Here is a 26,180-nt window from a genome sequence, read left to right on the forward strand (position 1 = left end):
ATGGTGGTGATGGAGGTGGTGGTGTGCTGAAGTCAACTCCAGCTCGGAGCAGCCCTCTAGGTCAGATTAGAACTCCCTAGTAGGCTCCCAAGGCTATGATCTTCACAGGAACAGATCACGAGGTCTTTTCTCTGGTGAGGTCAAAGCCCCAACCTTTGAGTTAGCTACGATGCACCACCCACCTGTCCTGTAGCAACCAAATGCTTGTCCGTGCCACGGGGTTCCTTACAAAATTCACTGGGAGCTATAAACAAAGATTAGTAGAGTTCTTTTCTGGGGCTCCTGTGCTGCCCCAATCTTGGAGTCTTTTGCGTGCTGAGAAATTGCATGCACCAGGAAGACAACCCGTTTCAGGTGAAATGTCAGGGTGACAGGTTTGCTGTCGTGGATGATAGAATTAGGAATCAGACCCAGGTCTGTTAAGGTCGTCCTATAGGCAAGGGACCATTTACCTGTTCCTCGCACCTGGCACCTAGGAGATTATTAGTGAATGTTGTGGGATGAAATTAAAAGTGGTGGCCCTCTGTCCGAGCTCTCCTACACCACTGTGCTGGGATCACTGATAGCTGGTGGTGCCACTGACCTGAGAATGATGTTCAAGGCACCAGATGGGATAGGACTGTGCAGGTTTCAGTGATAAAAATACTTCACTGTGTTCACTTTAGCATGGACCGGACTTGGGAGAGTAGCATTGTGGCCTGAGGGTCACAGGTCGGGGCTCGGGTCAAAAAAAAAAAACAGGTTTTGATCTGGGTTCTATCACTTACTGGTTGTTGAAAACTCGTCATCTATGCATATAAGGATGACTGGTAAGACCAGAACATGTCATTGGGATGTGGGTCGGGGCTGGAAACCTGACTTTTGCAGGAGAATGCTCACCAGGTCGAAGTTGTGACCCTGGAAAGTGACCTGAGACCTCACTGTCTAAAAGCACCAGCCTTGTGTCTTCCTGCCCATAAATAGATCAAACTCAGACTACTGTTAGAACAAACCCAGAATGATTCCCCCATCCTGCAGCCAAAGGCATGTACAGTTTGTTCTTAGTATTGTAGCTGCCACTGTGCTGCGTCCCAGGAAAATACGGCCTGCTTTCAACCGGAATATGTGTACATTATGGCCACCACCTCCTCTGCCCACTTGACCTCAGGTTTCTTGGCACTGTGGGGGCTCAATGAACGGCTAGGACTCACCCACATCTTCTGACTCCCCCCAGCCCAGGGTTTTTTCCTCACCTGTCGTTTTATGATCATTCCAGTGAAACTCCAGAGGTGCAGGAATAGCCTGGCCAGTAAGGAGAGGAGCGAGAAAAAGGCAAGATGGGAAACAGGAAAGCAGAAGGGAGGAAAAGAAATGGGACAGTGCAAAAGTGAGGGATGAGGTTGAGAAAGGTTTCATAGGCTAGAGGGTGGGGGTTGTGTTTTGTAGGCTAGGAAGGGAGCCTTGGAGCTTCAGTGTTAAGTTAATTGCCAGACAGGAACTTTGAAACCAACGTGCCCCTCTTTGGTCTCCACAGGCATACAGTTCGCTGTGGGCAAGCCATTGCAGTCCACTGCTCCAACCCATGTGGCAGTGTTTTGAATTGTGGTCAACACCACTGCGCTGAGCTGTGCCATGGGGGTCAGTGCCAGCCATGCCGGGTCATATTAAGTCAGGGTAAGTGTGGGTACAACAGCTAGCACTGCTTGTAGACCTTTCTGGGACCTCATTTATAGTTATCATGATGCACTTGGATTGATCTCAGAGACACAGGGTACCCCCAAAACAGAATATTCCCCCACCCCCCAAAGCTATATATATAAACTTTTACAAAAGAACTTTCTCACCTCCAAAATACTCTCCATTACACATAATACATTTGTCAGATCTGCAATTCCATTCTTGGAAACATTTTTCATTCTCATCTGTTTGGATGGCTGACAGCACCTCCCTCGGTTTTTTTTCTTCACCTCTTCTGCATCTTCAAATTGCTGTCCTTTCATGTCCCTCTTCATTTGTGAAAACAAAAATAAGTCACATGGAGCGAGGTCAGGTAGGTAAGGTGCGTGGGGCAAGAGAGGCATGCTGTTTTTTGCCAAAACCTGGCACAGTGAGAGGGCTGCGTGAGCAGGTGAGTTGTCATGGTGGCAAAAACAGCCCCACCTCTGCTACAAATGAGGCCTTTTTTTTGTTGCACACTGTTATACAATCTTTTAGAACCTCTAAATAGAAAGCTTGGTTAACAGTATGCCCTGGTGGAATGAACTCCAAATGCACTACAAATCAACATTTTCGTCCATTCAGGGAGTAGACGGACATCCAGAATGAGGTTTGTCATGATTGACATTGCTGTTTTTTGAAACGAGAAAACCACTCAATACACTTGAGTTTTTCCCATAGTGCTGTCCTTGTAAGCTGTATGCAACACCACAATAGCTTCTGTGGCATTTTTCCAAAGCAGGAAACAAAATTTCACAACTGCACGCTGTTTTCTTAAATCAGCCATCACAAAAAAATGAGGTTTGAGGGGAACTGCTTTTATGAAAAAGTTCACTGTGACCCGAGAGCGCCTTTCCAGACAACGCCACTGGGTGCACCAACTCCGATCGAGTTGCTGGATACTTGCTTAGTGAGAAAAATGCTTACTATGAAAACTGCTCTGCCCAGTGTAGTTCCGGGTTTTTTTGGTACCCTATATTAGACTGGGTAAACTAGGGAAACAAATCCACAGAAACTCCTGTGTACAAGAGAGTTTGATATAAAGGGTAAGTGCACATCAAGAAGACATCCCAACTCAGTGCTGCCCAAGCCCACAAGTCCAACTTTAACTCATATGTCCGACACCAACCCACAAAGCCCTCCATCTCACAAAATCCACACAATGATGTTAACTGCCAGAGGAAAGCCGAATCAGTGAGTGTGTAAGCATCTCAGTGCTGGCAGGGGTCTCCACATGGTTGCTCCAGCATCCAGGGCTGCACTGGGGTAGGTCCATGCAGCTTCTATGCAGGGATGTCTTGCAGGAAGTGATCCTTGCCAGCTGAAGCAGGAAACTGGCTAAAGCAGCTGCACCCTGGTCAAGAGACCTGAGAACTAGAAAGGCGAGGCTCACAGGGCCATTTCTCTCTCTCTGCAAACCCTTCAATTAACCCTACAGCTGTTTATCTGCCAGGTTGGCACAATACACTTTAACTATCTCATTCCCTCTGTGTGGGTGTGGGTGTGGAGGGTAACTCAGGCATTACCCCCTCCATCCTCGGAAGGCCCCCAGGGAACTTCAAGTTCCAGGTTGAAACAATGGCCATATGGACCAGATGATGTTCTCTAAATTTAAGGGACTGATTAACTAACACTCGTCCTAGGATGTCTCATAGAGGTCTGGGAGGAATTGACAGTCTTACACGGCCTCTTTTGTGTCTTCCTATGGTAAAGCTCTTAGGTGGGTCTAAGACCGCTGACATAAACCGTATTCATTTCTAAATGAATCACATTTTGTGTTTCCTTAAAGGTGAGTTGTTCTGACGGTGTGAAGAACCCACACACGTTACTGATGTTTTGTTTTAAAATTGCCTCTCCAGTATGCTACTGTGGCAGCACCTCCCGAGATGTGTTATGTGGAACGGATGTCGGAAAGTCTGATGGATTTGGGGACTTCAGCTGCTTAAAGACGTGTGGCAAGTAAGGTTTTACCTTTGTTTCTCAGAGCAAACTGCATTGTATGCAACAATTCTGTAAGTCTGTGGTTTGTTTCTTCTTTGCCTTCACAGGGATTTGAAATGTGGGAACCATATGTGTTCTCAAGTATGCCATCCTCAGCCCTGCCAGCTGTGCCCACGGCTCCCCCAGCTGGTGCGCTGTTGCCCTTGTGGCCAAACTCCTCTCACCCAGTTGCTCGAACTTGGAAGTAGTAGTCGGAAAACATGCATGGATCCTGTCCCTTCATGTGGAAAAGTGTGTGGCAAACCACTGCCCTGTGGTTCCTTAGGTAGCTATTAACCTAAAATCGGCTTTATTGTCCATCTGTGGCAGTCATGATTACTGAGAGTGTTAAATATTAGTGCAGTACCAGAGGCATATCTAAATATTATGGCCAGACGTATGTAGGCTTTTTCCCCCCTCTACTTTTCTTTCCTCTTCAACATGTGTTTGTGAAAATGCACATTGGCCCAGGTGACCTCTCTTATTGGTGTATTTGATGGCCAACTCCAGGCAGCAGGTGTGATTGTGGTGGGTTTGAGTAAATGAAGACCACTACAATGTCCACTTCAAATTATGTGCAATCTTTATTATATCGGGATAGGCCAGACTGCAGAGGGGACATTTAAAAGGAGAGGTCCACCATACTGCAGCGGGAGTGTTCCATTGATCAAATATTTTTCAATCATTCAGGGAGTGAGCAGGTTACAGAAAACAAAAAGCAAGTTAAAAATTCATATATCACCACATAAGCAGTATCGACAGAAGTAAAATAAAAATATAGTTACGTAAAGTCTTGGGTCCCTTGTTTAGATCCTACTTCTGGCTTTAGTGTTCAGCTAGCTTTCCTGGTGAGGGGGAAATAAACACCTGTGGGGAGAAAGACTTAACCGCTCATCTTTGATATGGAGAGAGGGGTAGTTTTAACAAGAATTGCCCTAAGGGCATTTACAGGCCTGTGATTCCATTGCGATGATAAAACAGGTTACCTTGGGCAGAACAAAGGGGGTGAGTGCCTTCAGGAGCAAAGGCCTTTTGTGACCGTTCTTAGCCATAGGTCAATTTAAAAAAATGGAGTGACATGAGCTAGTCTATTTCAGTGGTAAGACACAATTCCATGGGGTTCTATGATTTCTCTACACTAGAACAAAAGCCGTATATCCTTCTATTAATCCAGGGTTCAGCAAGTACTGTACTTAAAAGCTTTTCCATAGACTAGGAGCATGCTATGGTAACTGTGACTGGGATGTTTATGGCTTAAAATGCTATGTACAATCAAACCCTAGCCATTGGGAATAGTCAAGGAATGTCTTTTGGCTACATTTCCCATCTATCTGAGAATAACAACTCTCAGGCATCATTTAAAAGTGGTCAGTTTTCCAAAATGTATGTTTTCTTATTTCCTGAAGCACAGATGACTAAGGATAATTTCCTGACCCTGACTAACTCAGTCATCATTTTCAATGAACCTCAGTTACTATGCTAGGCTAAATCCAATAAAACGTTGGGGCCGACTGAGGTATCTTGGGCTGTGTGCCCCACAGTAGTGTGCCGTTTGAATTGCCTCTTTTTCTTAATTGTTTTCTGTTGTTTCTTGTCACTGTTTTCAGGAAGCCCACCTTTAGTGAACACTCCTCACCGCTTCTAATTTGTGGCTTCTGATTACTTGGGTATGAACCCAGAGAACGTTTGGAAATTAGCACCCGACCATGTGTGCGTGTATGTGTGTGCGTTTAGGAATGGTGGAAATTTTTCATTATCTTTTAATTCCATGTTTCCACAAACTTTTTGGAGCCTCTCCTCCCACTCATCAATCTAAGATTTAGTCTGAGTGTCTCTGTGACCTTTCTCAGGCAGTCCTCGGGAAGTGTAGTGCCTTCTCTTCCGAGAGTGTTCAAGACTTGTGTTCAGAAAGAGGAGGTTGTTGACCAATTGAGTCAGAGTAAGAGCTGTTCCTATAACCACACACCCCCTTAGATGAAGCTGGCATTTTTAGTTTGGCTTTCCATTTTTATCTGAAGCAACCCTCCCGAATCCTTTTTCTCCATTCCACTATAAAATTAACCTATAGAGGAAAAACCCTTTCCCTCACGGTCTAGTTAATATGTGTTCCAGTTGCCTTAGGGAAACCATTCGTCTTCCATGGCACCCTGTGAATTGGAGATCAGGTTCTTCTAAATCAAAAAGGACAGTAAAGGGCTTTGCTTTTCAGGAAGCACACAGTTCGTTTTCTAAGAATTTGATACACCACGACTAGAAATTCTGCTTTCAGGCTTAGCTGTATCTTGCTGGCAAGAAAGAAAGAAGACATGAAATGAGCTGTGATAGGGGTTTGAGCAAGAGGAAGTAGGGGTTAGTATCAGCAGGCCATGGGTGGAGCCAGCCCAGTTCAAAGGATCAGAGTCACCTTTTTGCCCCAGCAGATTTTCCAACACGGAAAGCTGAGGAACTGAGCTGGCTAGCCTTGAGAAACTCTCAAGACAAGCCCACTAATGCTAACAATGACTCAGCTTAGTTCAGCCCTAGTTTGTCTGTGGGTTTAAGTTGGTTTCTTAGTACCTCACGCAGTAGGAAATTTCCATCCTAGAGCTATAGCTTCAGTACAGGAGACGGCAGGTGATAAATGTTCCTTGTGGAATGATAGCATGAGCTGCTCACCGTCTGAGATTTTTTAATCATGGCACGTCTCTCATTCCTGCTAATCCCAGGTGGTTTTCAGAGAGGAGCATTTCAGTAAATTCACCTCTAACTATAATTGTCGGGAGACCCAGCTTTAACCTGGAGGCATAGGGACTAAGTCACATGGTTCAGAAAGGTCAGAGACTCTGTTCTTTGACTTGAGCAAATAATCTGGCTTGCCAGAGCATGTCCCAGTGACTTACGGGGTACCCTGCCCTTGTCGGAAAGGATGGTAGGGGAAGAGCCGTTGACTACACCCTTCTTGCTCCAGCTGGCTCTGGCGTTGCATGGAGTGGAGGTGAAAGGCTGGCAGGGCGCAGTGAATGTGGGAGCCAAAAGAGGAATCTTTGCAGTTTTCACTCCTAACTCATGTCACTTTTATTAAAGATTTCATTCACACCTGCGAAAAGCTCTGCCATGAAGGAGACTGCGGACCGTGCTCCCGGACATCAGTTATTTCCTGCAGATGCTCTTTCAGAACAAAGGTAAATCCGAAACAATGCCAGAGCAACCCCACCTCTGCCTTCTGGAGGCGTGATCACGAGAGGAGAAAGGATGCACTTTGTGGGCCGATTAAGATAGCTTGTTAGTGTCTGTTCTTTGAAAAGGTGATGCAGTTTTATTACTGTCACACCATGTATGACACATTCAGTCCAGCTAGCGTGTACGGACATCTGCTGTGGGCCAGTTGTAGGACAGGTTTTGGGGGAGGGGGAGCACTGGAGCCTTAGAGGCCAGTAGTGGGGAGAAGACAGGTGCTGCTCGGTCCTGTGTACACAGCCCAAGAGGAGCAGGCTGATTGCTGATCGGTCCATTTCAGTCCCTATCAGCACCTGGCCCAGCAGAGGACAGGCTAAGGTGGAGATGGAATTCTGAGCAGTTGGTTCTATTTGCAAAAACCTCAGTGGGGAAGGAGACAGAATACAAGAACTAGCAAGTATTAGTGTGTACTAATGTTTACTTCAGAGGGTTTTCTTTGATATGGGGGGGAAATGAAATTGCGATAAACAGATGAGGGGCCATAGGAGGCCCCTCTAAGCCTAGGCAGGGCTGGGAGCAGCTGGGTCCTTGGGAGATGTGCTCCTGAGGCTTGAGTGGGATTTGAAGTGGAAAACCTCTGCGTCAATTGAATTTTGGCAAATAGAAGTCTTATTCTCAAATGACGGAATGGTCTCACGATTTCTAATGAAGTTTACTTTGGCTATGGAATGGACTTTTCCACAAAATGAGTTTTCTAGAAAGAACTTATTTCTTAGAATTTCAAAGGTGATTTTAACTTAATCACTTTGGTGGCAGTCTTGGGGAAATGTACCTTATATTGTACTACCTCTTCAACAAAGAATATTGTAGTAGGGTAATTCAAGAAGTATTGCTACAAATATATAGAACTCATTATTAAATAAAAATATCCCCAAAATGAAGCTCTTATTTTTGGGCACCTCCTCTACCCAGGTCTCCACGCTTCTCGTGGTGGTGTCTCCACCTCACGCACCCTTCCCTGGAGAATCCAGCAGGCTGCGTTTACACCATGTCTAAATGGCGGTCTGGGCATCCTCGGGAGACTCAAATCACGTTCCTTTAAATGTCTGAGTTGGGGGGACAAAATGAAGTTGGAAGGGGCAAGATGAGGGCTGGAGGATGAATGGGGTCAGGTTACCCCATGAGATTCCCATAGGACAGTTCTCTCTCCCCTCCTGGGATGAGCAGGGCATTGTAGTGTACAACTGAGAACACTTAAGTACAGCCACGCTCTAACTGCAGAGACGTGTCTGACCAGGTCTTACTGGGAGGGGCCTGTGCCTGTGGGAACTGGAACCACTCGTCGCAGTACTTTCCAACTCACCCTCAGACTGACGTTGTTACTGGAAAGCCCTGTGTCTGAGGGCATTCCTGAGAGCCTTGTCATTCCTCCCAGTCGCAGACACCACGCCGGCATGACCCTTCTCCTACGGTGTTTGCAGTGACAGGCCTCGTCGCGCACGCTGTCAGGAGTGGCTTTCACTCGGCATGGCGAGGATGGTTGGGGAACTTGTCCACGTCACTCATCCTGGCCAACTCATTCATTTATCTCAAATTGATACTTTCCGGCCAAGGAGCTTTGCTTTCTTCAACTTCTCGCTTTTCCGATCGATTCTGCTGCGCGGACGTTAGCCCCATCCCAGGGCGTTTTCACTGAGAAGAAATGCCTTTTTCATGTTACCAGTATCTGAGTCCATAGCAGCATGTGGACGATTCGAAGCAAATCCAGATCAGACACTGGGAAGCCAGCAAGACCCCCTTTGTCCTAGGGGGTCCAACTTCTCCCCAGAGACAAGCCCCCACTTCGGAATCATGCCTCAGCAAAATTCCATGCGATGGAGCTTCGGGGCAGTCCACACAGTTACAACTTTTGTGGTTGTCTGACTTTTTTTTTGCAGTTCCACCATGTTGTCAGAGGCTCTTGAGAGCACACAGCTCTTTGCCCCTACATTGGCTGCTACCAGATTATCGCATAACGTCCAGTCTGACATCTGCTCCTAAGGGTTTCCTGTCTGGGCCTTCCATCACACCAGGACTGCTTTTTGCTTTCAGAGCCCTGCCTCCCTCTAGCCACCCCTCTTGACATCCTGATGTTAGAATTCCGAGTCTGCGCTGAGGACCCCTGGGCGCCTAGTGGAGTGCAGGTTGGGCTGTTAACCTCCAGGTCAGCAGTTAGAAACCACAGGCCACTCTGCAGGAGAAAGATGCCGCTTCCTGCTCCCATAGAGATGAACCCACAAGGGCTGGGCTACCCTGTCCCTTAAGGGTCACTTATGAGTCAGAGGGGCTCATTGGCAATGAGTTTGATATTAAGGATTAATATGCTATGAGTTTAGAACCAGACCACAAAGATCGTTAGAATTACATTTGCACAAGAAGTCAGGAAGCCTGGGACCTGCTGTCAAGCATGTGAATATAAGGACTGGGCCAGCTTTAGCTCCAGTTCCCTGGGTAAGTGACTGCCAGGGACCTGCAAGTATGTGGGAGGTGTGCATGTAACATTTCACACTGTACCGTAGCTGCGTGGGTTTGTTCCTGAAGTACTTGTTGTTTTTTTCCACAGGAGCTTCCGTGTACCAGTCTCAAAAGGGAAGGTATGATCGGGAAATGGCAGGAGGGCACTGTCTGGGGTGACAGGAGTGTTTTCTCTCTGAAGAGGGTTTGGCTTATGCACACACCAACCTTCAGCAACTGTCTTCTTAAGATTTCTGGGCTCATCGTATATAAGTATATATATAAGTTTTATAAGTACATTAGTTTTACCTGAGAAGAAAAATAAAAGAACCATAAACTAACTTGTAGTTGATGATGCAAATGAGGAACTATTTCGGGGAGACACAGTGATGCTTTCAAGTTAGTTTGAAATATATAGAATAAGTAAGCTATAGGAGATGGATAGGAGAATGGATAGATGAGTTAAAAAGTAAGTATAGTGAATATTCATGGTAGATCGGAGCTAGGGGATGGGCATAGGAGTATTACTATATTCTGAGAGTTTTTCATAATAACTTGGGGAAGGTGAAGGTAAATACTGTCTAGTGAAACAAACTATTTGTACACTGGCTTTGATGTTCGGTCCCCATACATGGACCAGGGACTTAGGCGTGAAGCCTCAACTATTGTTTCCTCATTGACCCTGGGCCCTCATTTCCCACTTGTAGCCTTGCTCTCTTCCTGTTTTCCTAGCTACCACATAGTCTGTTGTTGGTGCCCCCTTTAATCCTCTGAGAAAAGGCAATCGAGGAGTGAGTAATAAAACAAGAGCTCCACTTCTGGTCAGGAAGAAGGCTGTCAGGATGCTTCTAGCCGCAGCTAAGTGACATCCGCAGTAAAGGGCAGGCTCGAGGCAGAATGAGTTCGGGGTGTGTGAATTCCGAGAGCAGTGGGTCCACGACTCAGCCAGCTTCTCTGTCTGTGATCTTGGCTTTTCCTTCATGGCCTCAATTGGCTCCAGCACTTGTACAGCCTCCCACATCGTTACCCGAACTCAACAACATGGAAAGGAAAGAAAGGGAGTCTGTCTCCTGGGTCTTTTTAAGGCCCGCAGTACACATGGTATCACATCTTGTTTAAACCATTCACTAGTAAGGGAAGTTGAATTACAATGATGAGATACACTGGTCAACATTGCCCCCCAGCCCGAGGAGCACATGAATGTAGAATTTATGAATAAAATTAAGATTTGTTAGCCTGAAGAAGCTAGGGAGTGGCTGTTGAGGTGACTAGCAGTTTTGTCTCAAAACCACATTCAAAGTTTTGGTTAATAAAAAATAATTACAAGGAACTATATGTGACCTCCTCCCTGGGGGACGGACAGCAGAAAAGTGGGTGAAGGGAGATGTCGGACAGGGCAAGATATGACAAAATAACAATTTATAAACTATCAAGGACTCATGGGGGAGCAGGGAGGGAGGGGAAAAATGAGGACCTAATGCCGGGGGTTTAAGTGGAGAGAAAATGTTTTGAGAATGATGAGGGCAATGAATGTATAAATGCGCTTTACACAATTGATGTGTGTGTGGATTGTGATAAGAGTTGTATGAGCCCCTAATAAAATGATTTTAAAAGATAAATAAATAAATAAAATAAAAAATAATTAGAAAAGAGTATAAAAGTATTATACTTTTAAAATAAAAATGAAAACATAGCCTCGCCCCATTCTTTTCCCTTCCTAAATCAGTAGTTTCTTGGGTATGGCTCTAGATCTTTTTCTGCATTCATGTTCACACATTCGTGTGTTAGGGTAGTTTTTCCCTTGAAAGTTAGGCTTAGACTAAACCTGTTGCAACTTGGTCTTTTCTTTCGCTAATATATCAGGTGTTGAACATTTTTAACAACAACCATTACATCCTGCAGTGTGTGTTTGGCACTCTCTTCTGCAGACTACATCCCGTCGTGTGGATGCGCAGTTCACCACGGCCGTGATGGTGGGCAGGTTTCAGGTGGTTTCCTAGTTTGTCCCATTACAAGTAGTGCAGTCACCGTCCTGTCCACTTTTTACAAAGTTTTCAGGACAGAAAGATTCATTCCTGTGTGAAAATGCAGAGCCTTGTGGAAGGACACCCCACATGGCCATCACTCTTCATCAGTAATTATCAACATGTCTCTCTACTGTTTCATCTCATTCTCCCCGCCTTTGTATTTTTGCTGAAGGGCTTAAAAGCAAACCCTGGATTTCAATCGACTTCATTCTAGCTTTTTCCCTTTTTTAGAAGTTGAGGTCAAATATACAGATAATCGACCTCATCTCATGTTCAGGTCAGTGTCACGTAGAACACCGGTAGTGCGGTGCGACCGTCAGCGCGTTTCCTTCCCACCGGGGTGATCACTCTACACGGAGACCCCCTCCCGGACCAGCAAGCACTCATCCCCATCGGCCCCGACAAGCACTCAACGACTACTTAGGGAATTCTGTAGACCACTTATTCTGGTTTATTTTTTGTTTTTATTTTTTTCATTTAAGTGGAATCGTACAAGGTGTGGTCTCTAGTTTCACTCAGCATGATGCTTTCAAGGTTCATCCATGCCGTAGCATGTACCTTCCTTGTTTCTCTCTTATAGTAACTTTTCATCGTTTGTACCGCATTTTGTCTGTGCGTCAGTTGATGGGGTGTTTGGGTTGTTTCCACATTTGAGCGGTTGTAAATAACACTGCTATGAACATTTGTGCTTTAAGTTTTTGTTTGCATACCAATTTTCAGTTATTTGGGGCATATACAAAGGGACTTCAAAAAGTTTGTGGGAAAATTGGTAATGGGGATTTTCCATGAACTTTTGAAGCTCTGTTGTTTACCTTAAAGTGAAATTGCTAGATTATGTGTTAAGTTTTTACCCTTTTGAGGAACTGCCAAATGTTGGTAAACTGCCGCACTGGTTTACATTCCTGCTGGCATTGTACACGTGTACAGTTTCTCCACTTCTTCACCACTATCCTCCATTCTTAAAAAACTAGGCATCCTGGTACGTGTAGAAGGGTACCTCACTGTAGTTTTGATTTGTATTTCGCTAGTAACTGATGATGTTGAACATCTTTTCATGTGCTAACTGGCCATCTTTGTATCTCCTTTGTATCTCCTTTCAAGCACTGTTCCCATTTTCTGATCAGATTGAGTTGTCAGATAGATTAAAATGGATTTTGGATAAAAGATCGTTATCAGATGCATGGTTTACAAGTATTTCTCACAGTCTCTGGGCTGTCATTACACTATCTTGATAGTATCCGCAGATACAACCAAGGTTTTCATTTTAATGAAATCTAGCTTAACCATTGTTGCTCATGCTTTTGATGTCTTTACTTGTGACAGTGTATCTGTAGGAAGGATTCCTTAAAATGGGATTGCCCTTTCACTTTAGACAGATATGTAATCTATTCTCAAAGTTCATGTTTCTATCCACTATGTCTGAGTGTACCTTTTTTCTCCACACGCCTGCGCATACCAAATAGTAATGTTTCTTTCTTTTCTTTTTGAACAATCTGGCAGGTGAAAAATGAGATCCTGTTTTTTTTTTTGAGATCCTATTTTAATGCACATTTCACCATCACTGATTTGTTTACATTTTTACCTTTGTATTGCTAAAGCATGTAGTCCTTCAGATATTTATGGAATGAATGTACATATCCTTTGTCTGTTTTGTTTTGTTCTTTCATTGGCCACAGCAGATGCTACATTTATGTGTGACAAGCGGTGTAACAAGAAACGGTTGTGTGGACGGCATAAATGTAACGAGATATGCTGTGTGGTAAGTGGGCCTGTCATCGGGCACAAGCAGAGCCCAAGTGTTCAGGGCTGGCCTTCTGGAAGCCTCGGCCATCAGAAACGCAGCCCAGACTTACAACATTGGGGGTGGGGGGGACCTGAGCAACAGTCAGAGCTAACATGAAGCTCACCCACCCTCGGCAGAGAGGGATTGGGCCTCTTTGAGGCCGAGCCATGGAGAGGTCAGCCCGTGTTGTTCAGTGACAACATGGGAAAGGGGACAGAAGGAAGAGAGGCCTCACTCTCCGCGCCCATGGCCACAGGTCCTCTGTGGGGGATGTGGGGCTGTCCTCACAGTTTGAAAGAAGCAAGTTTGGGTATCTGAAAAGATTTCACGTCTGTGGTGCTAAACCAAGAAAGCATTTTTTGTTGTTGTTGCCGCCTCTGTGTTTATCACACACACACAGATTGCTGTTATTGAAAAGTTTATATATTGAGAAATTCGTCTTGGAGTGGCGAAGCTAGGCTGTATCGGAAGACTTGCAAACCAGTGTTTTAAAACTTAAAAAAAAAAACCTTCAAAATCTCCCTCACTTTGACTTCATTTGGAGAAAGATCTGAAATGGATCTCATTTCTTGTCTTTCGTTGTAATAAATTAGAAAGTGTGGTTTAGAAGTAGTCTTTTTTTAATGCCTCATTGAGCATTCTAAACAGATGCGAAAACAGAGAGTACCATCTGATGCGGGTCCATATGCTCAGTATCCAGTGGGTGCTTGACACTCTCTACCCCAGCCAGTGCCCCTGCCCAGATGCCTGCAACTACAACCCCCGGCTTCCTGTCCTCCAGAAATGTGGAGAATTGCCTTTTTATTCATCTTCCTGCTTATGGAAAATATAAAACAGAGGCCGTTTTACAACAAATGTAAATCTCTTCCCAGGACAAGGAGCACAAGTGCCCTTTGATTTGTGGGAGGAAACTCCGCTGCGGCCTTCATCGGTGTGAGGAGCCTTGCCATCGTGGGAACTGCCAGACATGCTGGCAAACCAGTGAGTGTCTTCACTGTCTAGTATATTGTCAGAGTTCGTGAGAATCAGAGGCATAGTATATTTCCAGAGCTTGGTTTGCTCTGATAGGTAAGGGTATCCTGAACCCTCGTTGTTAGATCCCATCAAGATCATTTTGACTCTCAGCAACGCCCCCCTGTGACAGAGTCAAACTGCCCACCGTTTTCTCTCGGCTGCACCCTTTATGGGAGCAGGTCTCCAGGTCGCTGTCCTGCAGAACCACTGGGTGGATTTGAAGCACTGGCCTGTCATTTAGCAGCTGAGCACTTAACTGATGTGCCACTTTAAGAAAAAACAATAACAGAAGTTACAACCTAGTGCCATCTTGTCTCTGTACAGAACTTGGCGCAGAAGCAGCGATCTTGACTGAGATCCCCCTTGCCTGCTATTGCCTCGGGAATACTATCGACCCAGCTTTGGACCTCAGCAATCTTTTGGCTTCCATTAAGTCAGCAAACTTTTTGTCTTAGAGCTCATTTACAGTCTCAAAATTACGAGAACCCTAAGTAACTCTTTGAAATATCTTGCTGTATTTACCGTATTGGAAATTTAAACCAAGCTAACTTTGAATCATGTTGCATTTTTAAAGTAACAATATATGCCTGTTACATGTTAACTGTATCTTCCAAATAAAAAGCAATTAGTGAGAAGAATTGATGTCTGGTTTAATAGAAGACAACTGGATTCCTATTCCTGCCTCTGCATTTAATCTATCCGGGTGTGCTTGGTGTATGGAAAAAGTGTCACTTCACACACAAGTAGCTGGTTGGATAAAGAAGGGGTATTTTCAAAACCTCAAATGAATGTGGATGGACTTCTTTGATACGACACCCAAACTCAACTGCCTATCAGAGAGGAATTGAGTCACTATTTTATTTTTGTTCTCTGCGATATTAAAGTTCATTGAGGTTTTTATTCCCATGCATGATTTTACAACAGCATGTGTTGCTCATTTGCAAAATAATATTTGGGTTATACAGATCTTTCAAAGGTTGACATGTTTCATGTTATATTAAAAACACATCCATTACTACAACCAGTAGTCCAAAGTACGCACTAGTAGATACAAATTTTCCAGAATTCTGTCTCCCTGTGAAAGTAAATTTTATCATTGGTAACCCATTTAGTCTTCTAGAGGTAACAGGCTCACTTTGTAATTTTGGAGAAAATGACAACTGCCAAATAACCCAGGTCTGACTAACCGTAGGTCATCTGTCACTGTCAATAAAAACGCTATTTTATGAAGAAGAGGTTAGCTCAGTTCACTATTCAGTGGTTCTCTGAAGTTTATATTCAAACATAAGTTTTTATATGCTTTTTAATTACCTACTCTCTACAAAATCTCTACTCATTTATCTAACCAAAGGGGAGTTCAAAAGAAGAGTTGTGTTTTTTAGTGGAAGTCTCCTTGGTCCCTCAAAACAAGGTGGTCAGCCGACATGCTGTTTATAAATACAAGTGACAGGGTGTTGGTTTCTCATGAACCCAGAATTAGCTGCAAGGAAACATGGATCAGTTCTTATCAGTCTACTACTTTGTCATCAGCTCAAATTTAATAAAATGTTTGCTTTAATAAAAAAAGGCAACTCCACAGCAAATTCTCCTCTAGAAATGAGCATTAGGATATATATGTGAGTGTCCACAGAAATAGAAAAACATACATAGGTGCTCACACACCCCACACTCAAGGATGGTTTTGCTCCACCTGCCGCTTCCCCAGGCTTTGATGAACTAACCTGCCACTGTGGCGCGTCCGTGATCTTCCCGCCAGTGCCCTGCGGTACCAGGCCCCCCGAGTGTACCCAGACCTGTGCCAGAGTCCACGACTGCGAGCACCCAGGTGAGTGCCAGTCCCGCGCCCCGTCCCCATAGCCAGCCCCTGCAGGTGTGGCTGCACTCAGGAAGGTGGCTCTGTGCCAGAGCTGCTGCTCTCTGCCCTTCGCTGCTGTGTGCTCTGGGCTGAAAGGTCAAAACCGAAAGGTCAGAAAAAGCCCTTGCAAGTCACTTGCTTTTTTGTCGTTACAAAAGCAATCTGTGTCTTGTGAAGAAGAAAATGGAGATATATCCAAAAGATCTGCAGTGAATCATCCATTATCCCTCCTTTTAAAGATGACAGGGCGCCCACTCCAGGACGTTTTCCACATACAGATCAATGTGTGTGTGCGTCCGTCCGTGTGGACACACGTTGGTTCCTGGGCAAAAGTGCTAGCCTATTGAAATTACTGACTAGTTAACCAGCCTTTTTTTCTCAATACTGTATTTTCGACAGAAAGCCAGCTCCTTTTTACTCTCCTGTGACCATTTTTCAAAAGTAGCCCTCGCTCCTCTTTTACAGAGACCCATGCCCGTGTCCTTTGTAACCCATGTGAAAGATTGTGTGGCTTCTTTAGAAGTGGCTCCTGGCTTTCTCTCTGCAGTGTATCATTCTTGCCATGGTGAGGAGAAGTGTCCCCCGTGTACTTTCCTGACTCAGAAGTGGTGCATGGGCAAACACGAGGTAAGGCATCTCGCCCGTCCCTGCTCACGGCGACTGCACGTTGATGTGCATCAAGGTCTTAGTGCAAGTACATTTACTTCAAAAAGCCGAGTTATAATAGGCATGAAATGAAATGTATCTTTTGTAGTGTACAGAGATTCGAGTTTTCACAAAGGCATGCCCACAGTCATGTGAGCACTAGCATCATCAAGATACAGAAGGGTAATCACCCCACATATTTCTTTGTGCCCCTTTAAATCATTCTCTCCCTGCACCTCCAGCCCCTGATAAACACTGGTATATTACCTGCCCCCCACACCATTGTTTTGTTCCGGAATGGCCTGTAAGCGGAACTTATCAGTGTTAGCATTTCAAGCCTGTTCTGCCGTCATTTTTTTTTAAATCATTTTATTGGGGGATCTTACAGCTCTTATTCCATACATCAGTTATAACAAGCATATTTGTACATATGTTGCCATCTTCATTTTCTAAACATTTACTTTCTATTTGAGCCCTTAGTATCAGCTCCTCGTTTTTCCCACCCTCCTTCCTTTCCTCCCATCAAGTGACCCCTTGATAAATGATAAATGATCATTGTTTTTTTTTAATTAGGGGCTCATATGACGCTTATCACCATGCATACACACATCTGTTGTGTAAAGCGCACCTGTACATTCACTGCCCTCGTCATTCTCAGAACATCTGCTCTCCTGTTTCCGTGTCTTACACTAATCACTGTCTCCCTTCACCCACGTTTCTGCTGTCCGTTCTGGGGGTGGGGGTATACGTCGATCATGGCCGTTGGTTACCCGTTCTTCCCCCCTCCTCTCACTTTCCCCCTGCCCTCCTGGTATCGCTACCCCTTTTCCTATTCCTGAGGGGTTTATCTGACCTGGATTCCATGTGTTGTGAGCTCTTATCTGCACATGTACACATCAGTGTACGTGCTCTGATCTAGCCAGAACTGAAAGGCAGGACTGGGGTCATGAGAGTCGGGGGTGAGGAAGCCTCAGAGAACCAGAGGAATATTGTGTGTTCATCAGTGCTCTACTACGCCCTGGTTGACTCATCCCTTCCTTGTGACCCTTCTGTGAGGAGGTGCCCATTGTCTACAGAGGGCTTTTAGGTCTCTGCTCCGACTCCCCTCGTTCTCAATATGTTTTGTTGTTTGGGTCTTCTGGTGTCTGCCATCATTTTTAGTCGGTTTACAACTAAGTGAAACTGAGCCAGGCCCACCAGAACCTGGACTGTGTTCAGAGACAACTTCCAATAAGCCTGAAGAGGGGGCACTATCCTTGGGTAGAGGTGGGCCCTCCCCTCCCCCACAGTCTGGCACACACTTGGCAGCTTTCCCTCTGGGCTATGAGTTCACGCATGCCTCTGCTCAGCCAGTCCCTCGGACTGGGCCCTGTCAACGATACTACACTTCCATTCTGACTCATCGAGACCCTGGACGGGGCTTCCGAGGCTTGAAATCCTTATGGGAGCAGACAGCCTCTTCCTTCTCCCTCAGAGCATCTGGTGGATTCAAACTCCGGACCTTGCGGTTACCAGCCCCCTGCTTACCTGACAGCACCGCCTGAGCCTCTCTCAACTATCGCTGCTTTGAAACGCTCCACGTTATATTAAGAAATGCATATTCATTGTAAACAATCGAGAAAACACACTTCTGCTACCTTGAAGGAAATCCTCCTAACCTCCTGGGGTAAAGCCTAGTAGGCATGTGTTACACACACACATTTTCCTTCGCTCTGCTTTTTGCTTCATAACATCAGCCAACATATCTCACCCCCTCGCCATGTCTGACAGCACACTGTTGGTATTCCTCTGTTATCTTGATCAACGTTTTTCCTCCACTTCATTCCTGTGGGGGGTTCTCAAGGCCTAGTGGCTGCCCTTTGTTCTCTCACTTCTTCCTCCAAACAGGTCTGTGAGTCATGTGTTGATGGCGTCTTGAGACGCCATAAGTACTCAGTGATAACTTCCGATTGGCCAGACACCAGGCCGAGGTGCAGGAGTCAGAACAAACAAGACCGAAGAGCCCGTGCCCTCTTGGAGCTTTTACTCCAGGATAGGATGCAGAGTGGAAACAGGCAGTTAGCAGTGGGGGTAGGGCACAGGGAGGGGAAGAAAAGGGCCCCCGGCGGGGAAGGTGCCTGCCTTGAGGTAAAGGATGACGAGGAGGTGGGCAGGTAGGGTGCAGAAACTCGCTCTGGTGCCAAGGAGTAGTCAGTCAGCAGTCTGTCCTCAGGGGCTCATTCTGCCACAGTACCGAGGCTGAGGGAATTAGAAGTGTGCCGCAGGCAGGACTTTAGGCCTCATTTTGTAAAAGAATGTGAGTGAATAATGAAAGTTACCTCTGGTCCCACAAGAGTAAAATACAGGCATCCTTTCCCTGGAGTAGGCCAAGTCGCCTGAGCTAGCCTGGAAGGGGTTCCTAGAATTAGAGCAAGCAGAGGCTTCCGTGCAGGGGGTAGGGGAGTGGCTCAGGACTTGTTCTCTCTTTAAAACGGTTGCGGGAGGACGGCAGGCTGCCTGAGTAGCAAGCCGTGAAGACCATGAGTTGAGAGAGGTGAGCATTTATTTAATCACATAAAGTAGCCTTGCAGGCAACCCCAGCATCCCCTCCTCTCCATATAGAGAGTTTCCTGTCAACTCAGTGCCCAGGCCGTTGGAAAGGAGAGAAAGTTTGTCTGGTCCTCCCAGTTGGGCATAGCGTTTCTAAGCACCCCCTGGTTCTCTGACTTCACGGGCACGGTGCCCACATTGGAAAGCTTATGCCCCAGCTCACACTTGGTTTCCACCCTCAATCCTTTTGGAATATATAATAAGCAGTATTAAATGAAGGTCAGATTTGGTTTTTTTGTTTTTTCAAGCTTTCTAAAGTTTAATTTATTAATATTATTATTGTTATTTTGATGAGGAATTTCCTCTCTCTTTCCCCCCTCTCTTTTTTATAACAAAATACTCTTTATTGTTTAAGTGTTTCAAGAAAAAGGTCAGCTCCCCCCAGCTCGGCCGGAGAGGAGACTAACCGTTTCTGTTCTCCCTAGTTACGGAGCAACCTCCCCTGCCACCTGGCTGACATCTCTTGCGGATTACCCTGTGGTGTGGTGCTGCCTTGTGGGATGCACAAGTGTCAGAGACTGTGCCACAAAGGAGACTGCATTGTGGACGAGGCTTGCAAGCAGCCCTGCACCACCCCCAGAGCTGACTGTGGCCACCCATGCCTGGCTCCCTGCCACCCGAGCTCCCCTTGCCCCCCCACAGCTTGTAAATCCAAGGTCAGTATCCTGACCCCAGGCAGGGCCTTGCCTGTGACTCCAAGCAGAGGTCCCCAGTCACGTGTCTGAATCGGGGCCATGGGTTATAAGGGACACTGTAAAGCTCCCATGGGAAAGGTGGCATCCATTCCAGTGTTCCACCTGCTCAGTGTGGCCTATCCCAGTGAGGAGACTCAGAGCCCCTTCAGTTTAATGGGCCATGTGCCTGCTGGGTAATTCACGATGCCTGTGGTGAGTGCCCTGGCAGAGGAGTTTAAGGTGATAGGAGACGGTGTCAGTGGAGGTTTACTTGGTCTGAGGGATCAAGGCCCCACCTCCAAAGGATGTGAATGAGAGAGGCCTTGCCCCAGGTCTTGAGTCATATGTCTCCCTCTGATTCAGGCCGGTGGGGGCTGGGTGAGGGGGTGCGATCCCGCAGTGTAGGAGAAAAGCTTCCACCTAGACCTTCCTCTTCAGTAGGCAGTGAGCATGGAGGTTGTACCTAGAAAGGGACACTGGGCTGGGACGTCCCTCTGGGGCTGGGAACACCCTCCTCCGACTGTTCGCACCTGGAAGGGTACGTGCTCTCTGGTTTCTCTGTGTGGGTTGATTTGAGGGAGACCTACAAGGTCCCGTCTCGTGCCCATAGTTTCCATGTATTCAGAGTTGTTCCGCATCCATCCTCTTTCAGGTAGAGCTGCAATGTGAGTGTGGACGAAGAAAAGAGAGCATGGTTTGCACTGAAGCATCCAGTACTTATCAAAGGTTAGTGCTCATGATCGGTGGTTCCAAGATTGAGGCGGATGCAGGCACTGTGCCATCTTGTGTTTTTTCTAAAGGTTTGGGATTAAAAAATAATTTTTTTTTTTTAAAGACCAGGCTTACTGGTCAAATAGAAACTCATGAAACCCCCCAGAGATAGTGGCCCTTTAGGATTGAACATGAACTCACCCCATGGCTCAATTTCAGCCAAATACTAGTCAGGTCTACAATGGAAACAGTAACACAGTGAGGGCCTCATACCTTAGATTCATCAACTGTTTGCCAAAAGGGCCACATACTTACCTGAGGGCAAAGTTCAAGGGCATTAGGAAAGATAGGAGGAATGGAAACAGAAGATACAGGAGGAGGTGGAATACCATATATAGTCGAGTATAAGCCGACCAGAATATCAGCCGATTCACCTAATTTTACCACAAAAACTGCATTAAAAATGTGCTGGGAAACTCGGTTTATACACGAGTATATATGGTAAGTGATATTACATTGTGAGGACTGCAGTCAGTGATGTGAAACAATGTGTAGGCATTGCTGAATGGAAAACTGATCTACTCTGTAAACCCTTCACCCAATCCACAATAAAAAGTTTTACAAAATAAGCATTTTTTTACAGTTGAAAGGAAAAGTGCTGCTTCATGATCCTTTTCTTTCTTGACTTTAATTTGTAAAATAACTCTTTAATCTCTCCCTCCTCCTCCCCCTCTGTAGCACCATGGGCTAGGAAGGCAGCAGCCTGGAGTTAGTCCATTGCTTGAGCATCTCAAGCTGCCCAGGGGCACGGCCGGGACTCCGTCCTGTGCTCCTCCCCCAGTGGGGCAGGGGATTCTCACTGTCCTCTGAGGTAGGGTGGCTTTGAAGCGCCTGAAATCTTGAGGCCTGCGTGGCCATACTTAGCCCGAGGTATACAGGTGGGTGGCAAGGATTGGCCGACAGAGTTTCTGATGAGCTGTGGGGCTGTGCTGTGGGTGTGGGCGTGTGCAGGACCTGGTCTGGCCTAGGTGCCCAAAGGCACTGGAGAGTGGATTCCACATCCCCTGAGCAACTACTGAAATGTAATGGAGGAAGTGGGACCTGCACATGGGTGATTCGGAGTAGACAGACTTCCAGGGACACACAAATTGCTGTCTGAAGCTCTTCTGGTTCCCTGCTGTAGGAAGGCTCTTGTGAAACTGCAGTACTCCCCCACCCCACCTCCGTTTGTGTGTGTGTGTAATGTATATTCAAGGGGGCTTCAAAAAGTTTATAGGAAATTTATTTTTTTATTCCATCTTTCCACAAACTTTCTCTAGCCCCTCATAAAATAAAACATTGATCATCTCAACATTTTACATGTAGAATTCATTGCCAGTAATAACATCGTGTTTTATTACTATTAGATCTCTCAGGGGGAGAGAGATATCTCGGTCCTTGGTTCCGCGCGCGAGAGAAAGAATTCATGCCGAAGCCTGGTTTGTGATCCAAATGAACTTTATGAGCGGTAGAAGAAGTTTCAGGTTTACACAGGCCCCCACAGGGCTCCTCCCGAGCGTGCGGCCTGCCTGGAAACTGCTCGCAAAGTCCCGCAGTCGGCTCCGGGCCCCTGCCTTTTCAATTCCATGGGGAGGCGTGGTGGACGACTCCTGGTAGACCCCATTGGCTGAATTGAATTCACCTGGCCTAGGTGGGCCAATCCAGGTGCAGCGCCCACCCACACGTACCTGGCAGGAAACCTGAACCTCTGAGCATGTACAGTGTGCCACTCCTTTGTTTCCGTAGCTCGGACCTCTGGGCATGCGTAATGGACGCCCCAGCACCTATGCTAGGCTACCTAAAATTACCATCACCACTGCCCATTTCCAGCGCTCTCCATCATCCTGAATAGAATGAGCAGTACTGCCCCTTTCCCCTTCTTTCACCCTGAAACTTGGGTCTCTATACATTGAACTGTTCTATACCTTTCATATAGTAGATTCACACAACATTCGCCCTTTTGTGACTGATGTATTACACTCAGCTTGATGTTGTCAAGGTTCATCCCTCAGGACATTATTTCTCTCCCTGACCCAGTCTAATCTAGGGCGTGAGTGTGCCACATTTTCTTTATCCATTCCCCTGTTGGTGGGCAGTTAGGCTGTGTCCATCTTTTGGTTCCCGTGACTGGTGCCACCGTAAACATAGGCTTCTAAGTATCTGTGTGTGTTCCTGCTTTCTCTTCTTTTGCGTGCATACCTAGGAGTGGATTGTATGGTAATTCTTTGTTTTTAAACTGTTTGGGGACGCACCGAACTATCTTCCGCAAGGACTGTACCGTACCCTTTACAGCCCCACCAGCCTTAGCAGAGGGCTCTAGCTCTCCACACCAATGCCCTTTACTTTTTATATTTCAGAATAGCTGCCGTTTTCATGGCCTCTAAAATAACAGACATGCAGCTTGGAGATTCCATCGAAATCAGCAAGTTAATCACCAAGAAGGAAATTCACCAAGCCAGGTAAAGTTTGTAAATGTATTTCTCTAGCTGCTCTCCTGGGAGAATTACTGTCTAGAAGGCAGGGACCATGCATTTGTCTCAGCTCCCTGCAGTTGAACCTTCTGCACACAGTAGGCATTCCACACACTTGGCATGAGGAGGCCACTTCCTCTCCAGCCCCAACGAGCACCACCTACAGGGACAATGAGAGCAGGGGCTATGCGGTACAGAGGGGCTCCCTGCTTACTGGGCTCTGGACTTCTGGAAACAGGGATTGGAAAATGAGGAACCAGGTAGTGATGATCATCGCACCACATGATGAATGTCACAAATGTCCCCAAAGTGTGCATTTGAAACACATTGAAATAGCCAGTGCTTTGTTGTTTGTGTACATATACACGAGGAAAGAAAGACTAGAGGAGATCTCTCCAGCCTCACTCCAGACAGTAGCCAGAGGAAGCAGAGCAGAAACCCAGGCCTGCTCAGCCCAGCCTACTTGTAAGAAAGCAGAGAGCCAGAGGGGCTGCTCGGTCAGAGGGGTACCTGGAGAACATTTTGGGGACTGAGCAGGCAGGAACACTGCGGGCCTGAGGACTCCCCAGACTCCTGTAACCCAAAGACCACCTGTCCTTGGGAGGATGAAGGTTCAGGAGGCTGTGTCTTGATGTAAGGCTAGGTCCTTTGTCCAAAGTCCACCATGTCTCCCCGGGGGGCCCTCAAGCTGTGAAGCAGGTACTCTGACCTTTTTTTTGTTTTTCCCCCCTCGTCCCCCCACCCCCACCCCTGCCATGGCCTATCAAGGCTGGAGTGTGATGAGGAATGTTCAGCTTTGGAAAGGAGAAGGTAAGTCATTTCCGCAGCTGCTTGTCTATGAAACGAATGGGAGGGAGCCGTTTTCAGGCCGTCACTTGGCACCTCCTCTGAGGCTTTCGTTGCCATTGGCGAGCGAGCGAGGAGCAATCACCAAGAATTGAAGTAACTCGGGATAAATCACTTGAGCAATTCAGCACAGTGCAGAGACATGAGCTTGTGTGGTTTGGGGCTTGGTGTAAATATCATCTGCCACAACATACTTACTCAGTGACTGGCAGACTTTCTGATCCCACCAAAGATAAGAAGTTAAAAGCCATGCTTTTTTTTTTTTTTTAAACCATACTTTTTTAGTGAACTATTGTACTGAAGTATAACACACCTCTGAGGTTAGAAATGTACAAATCAGTGGATTATCGAGCAAGTGCAAGGTCAAGAACAAGAACATTAAAAAAAAAAGAGAGAGAGTGTTACCCCCAGGGCCCTCCTTCCTCCTCAAACATAGAAACTGACTTCTGCCCTGAGCCTGTCCTGACTTCTGACACGTTAGACTAGTTGTTTTGAACTGTATGTGAGTGATGGATTCGTACAGTGTGTAGTGTTTGCGGCTGGTGTCGGTCCTTCACTACACGGTCACAGTCGTTCCTCTTGTGGCAAGTAGCAGGAGTTTGCTCATTTTCACTGCTGGATAAATTTTAACCTTAGTAACTTACCATAATTTAACCATCTTAATATAATCGCTCTGTTTGTTGCTATTGATCTTGGGTTATTATACATGTTTTGCTGTATAAATGTACTTGTTTCTCTTGGAGATAAACTTAGGAGTGGAATTGCTGATTTATAGGATATATTCAGCTTTAGTAGATTCTGCCAACACTTTCCAAAGTGGTTATCTACAATTTTACACTCCCACTAGCAGTGATGGTGCCAGCTGCTGTACATCTTTGCTAACAGTAGAATAATTGGTCTTTTTGCTTTTTAGCTATGACTGTGGATGTGTAACTTACAGCCCCAATGAACAGTGAGAGGGATTGCGCACCTTTTCTTAGGTTCACATTGGCCTTTTGGGAGCTCCTCTTTAGTGAAGTGCCTGTTCGGGTTTTCTGCTTGCTTTTGAGAAAATAGATAGTAGGGTCTCTGTTTCTGCATGTTTGTGAGCTAGCATGTGCTCTAGGGTCTGGACAGTGTGTACTAGAGAGGAAGGTATACTAGGAGATTGAGCTTGTTAGATGTGGTATGCAGCTCTTCTATTTCTTTCCTTGAGAGTGGAATGTTAATGTCTCTTACTATTATCCCCAAGCTGTTTACTTCTGTTTTCAATTCCGTGAGCATTTGATTGATGTAGTTTGAGGACCTTTCAATGGGCGTGTACGTGGTTATTAAGTTTATATGTTCCTAGCGCATTGTTCCTTTAATCATTGTGTAGTGCCCATTCTGGTCTCATTTTGTTATTCGCCTTGAAGCCTTTTTATGATTGCCATTGACTTGGCACATTTTCGTCATCCTTTGAATTTTTAGTCAATTTTTGTCTTGGAGTTTAAGGTGTGTCTCTTGTAGGGAGCATATTGATAGGCCTTGTTTTCTAATCCAGTCCGGTACTTTCTGTCTTTTGATTGTGTATTTAATACATTGACATTGAGTGTCGTTATTGAGGCATGTGGATTTATTGCTGCCATTTTGCTGTGTTAGTATTTGGTTTCTCTTCCAATGGTTTTACTGGTGTCCATGTTGCTTCTCTATTTCAGTCTTGTTTTGAGTGCCGCTTTCCTTGTGTTGGTTTCTGGGGGTGGGGAGTTGTGTCCTGTCTGGTGGCTTCAGGTTTCTCTGCTGTTGTTGGCTTTCTGTCCATAGCGATTTATGGTTAATATTTTTGTAATACTGATCCTGTTCCTATGAATTCCTTTAGTTATTCCTTGCCTGAAAATAACTTCATTTCTTCTTCATATTTGAGGAATAAATTTGCTGGATTTAGGATACTTGGTTGGCAGCTTTCGTCTTTCAGAGTTGTATATATGTCACTCCATTGTCTTCATGTGCATTCTCACTGACCTCACCCCCACCGCCACCTTCTTGCCCAGATAATCCAAGTCACCAGCGTTCAGCCTATGGCTTGCTCAGACCCAAATAGATCTGTTGGTTTTTTCTTTTTTTTTATTTTTTAAACATTTTATTAGGGGCTCATACAACTCTTATCACAATCCATACATACATCAATTGTGTAAAGTGCATTTGTACTTCATTCTCAAAACATTTTCTCTCCACTTAAACCCC

At 45.7% G+C, this 26,180-nt stretch overlaps 1 protein-coding gene across 2 annotated transcripts in view; it reads left to right on the plus strand.

The window, feature by feature from the left end:
* Positions 1 to 26,180, plus strand: part of NFX1 (nuclear transcription factor, X-box binding 1) — a 47,911-nt gene that overhangs the window by 15,104 nt on the left and 6,627 nt on the right. Inside the window, exons 7-19 of one of the 2 annotated variants that reach the window (XM_030885333.2) lie at positions 1,514 to 1,653; positions 3,555 to 3,654; positions 3,744 to 3,961; positions 6,739 to 6,836; positions 9,434 to 9,464; positions 13,028 to 13,110; positions 14,007 to 14,115; positions 15,854 to 15,973; positions 16,551 to 16,630; positions 19,663 to 19,893; positions 20,564 to 20,637; positions 23,019 to 23,120; positions 23,901 to 23,942. In XM_030885333.2, coding sequence (XP_030741193.1) covers positions 1,514 to 1,653; positions 3,555 to 3,654; positions 3,744 to 3,961; positions 6,739 to 6,836; positions 9,434 to 9,464; positions 13,028 to 13,110; positions 14,007 to 14,115; positions 15,854 to 15,973; positions 16,551 to 16,630; positions 19,663 to 19,893; positions 20,564 to 20,637; positions 23,019 to 23,120; positions 23,901 to 23,942 — 1,428 coding nt within the window. The remainder of the gene's footprint in view (positions 1 to 1,513; positions 1,654 to 3,554; positions 3,655 to 3,743; positions 3,962 to 6,738; positions 6,837 to 9,433; positions 9,465 to 13,027; positions 13,111 to 14,006; positions 14,116 to 15,853; positions 15,974 to 16,550; positions 16,631 to 19,662; positions 19,894 to 20,563; positions 20,638 to 23,018; positions 23,121 to 23,900; positions 23,943 to 26,180) is intronic. The other variant, XM_004712369.4, reaches the window with a different exon arrangement.

This window comes from Echinops telfairi, unplaced genomic scaffold, assembly GCF_000313985.2.
Source record: "Echinops telfairi isolate 266 unplaced genomic scaffold, ASM31398v2 ScPeMD7_25;HRSCAF=90, whole genome shotgun sequence".
Taxonomy (NCBI): domain Eukaryota; kingdom Metazoa; phylum Chordata; class Mammalia; order Afrosoricida; family Tenrecidae; genus Echinops; species Echinops telfairi.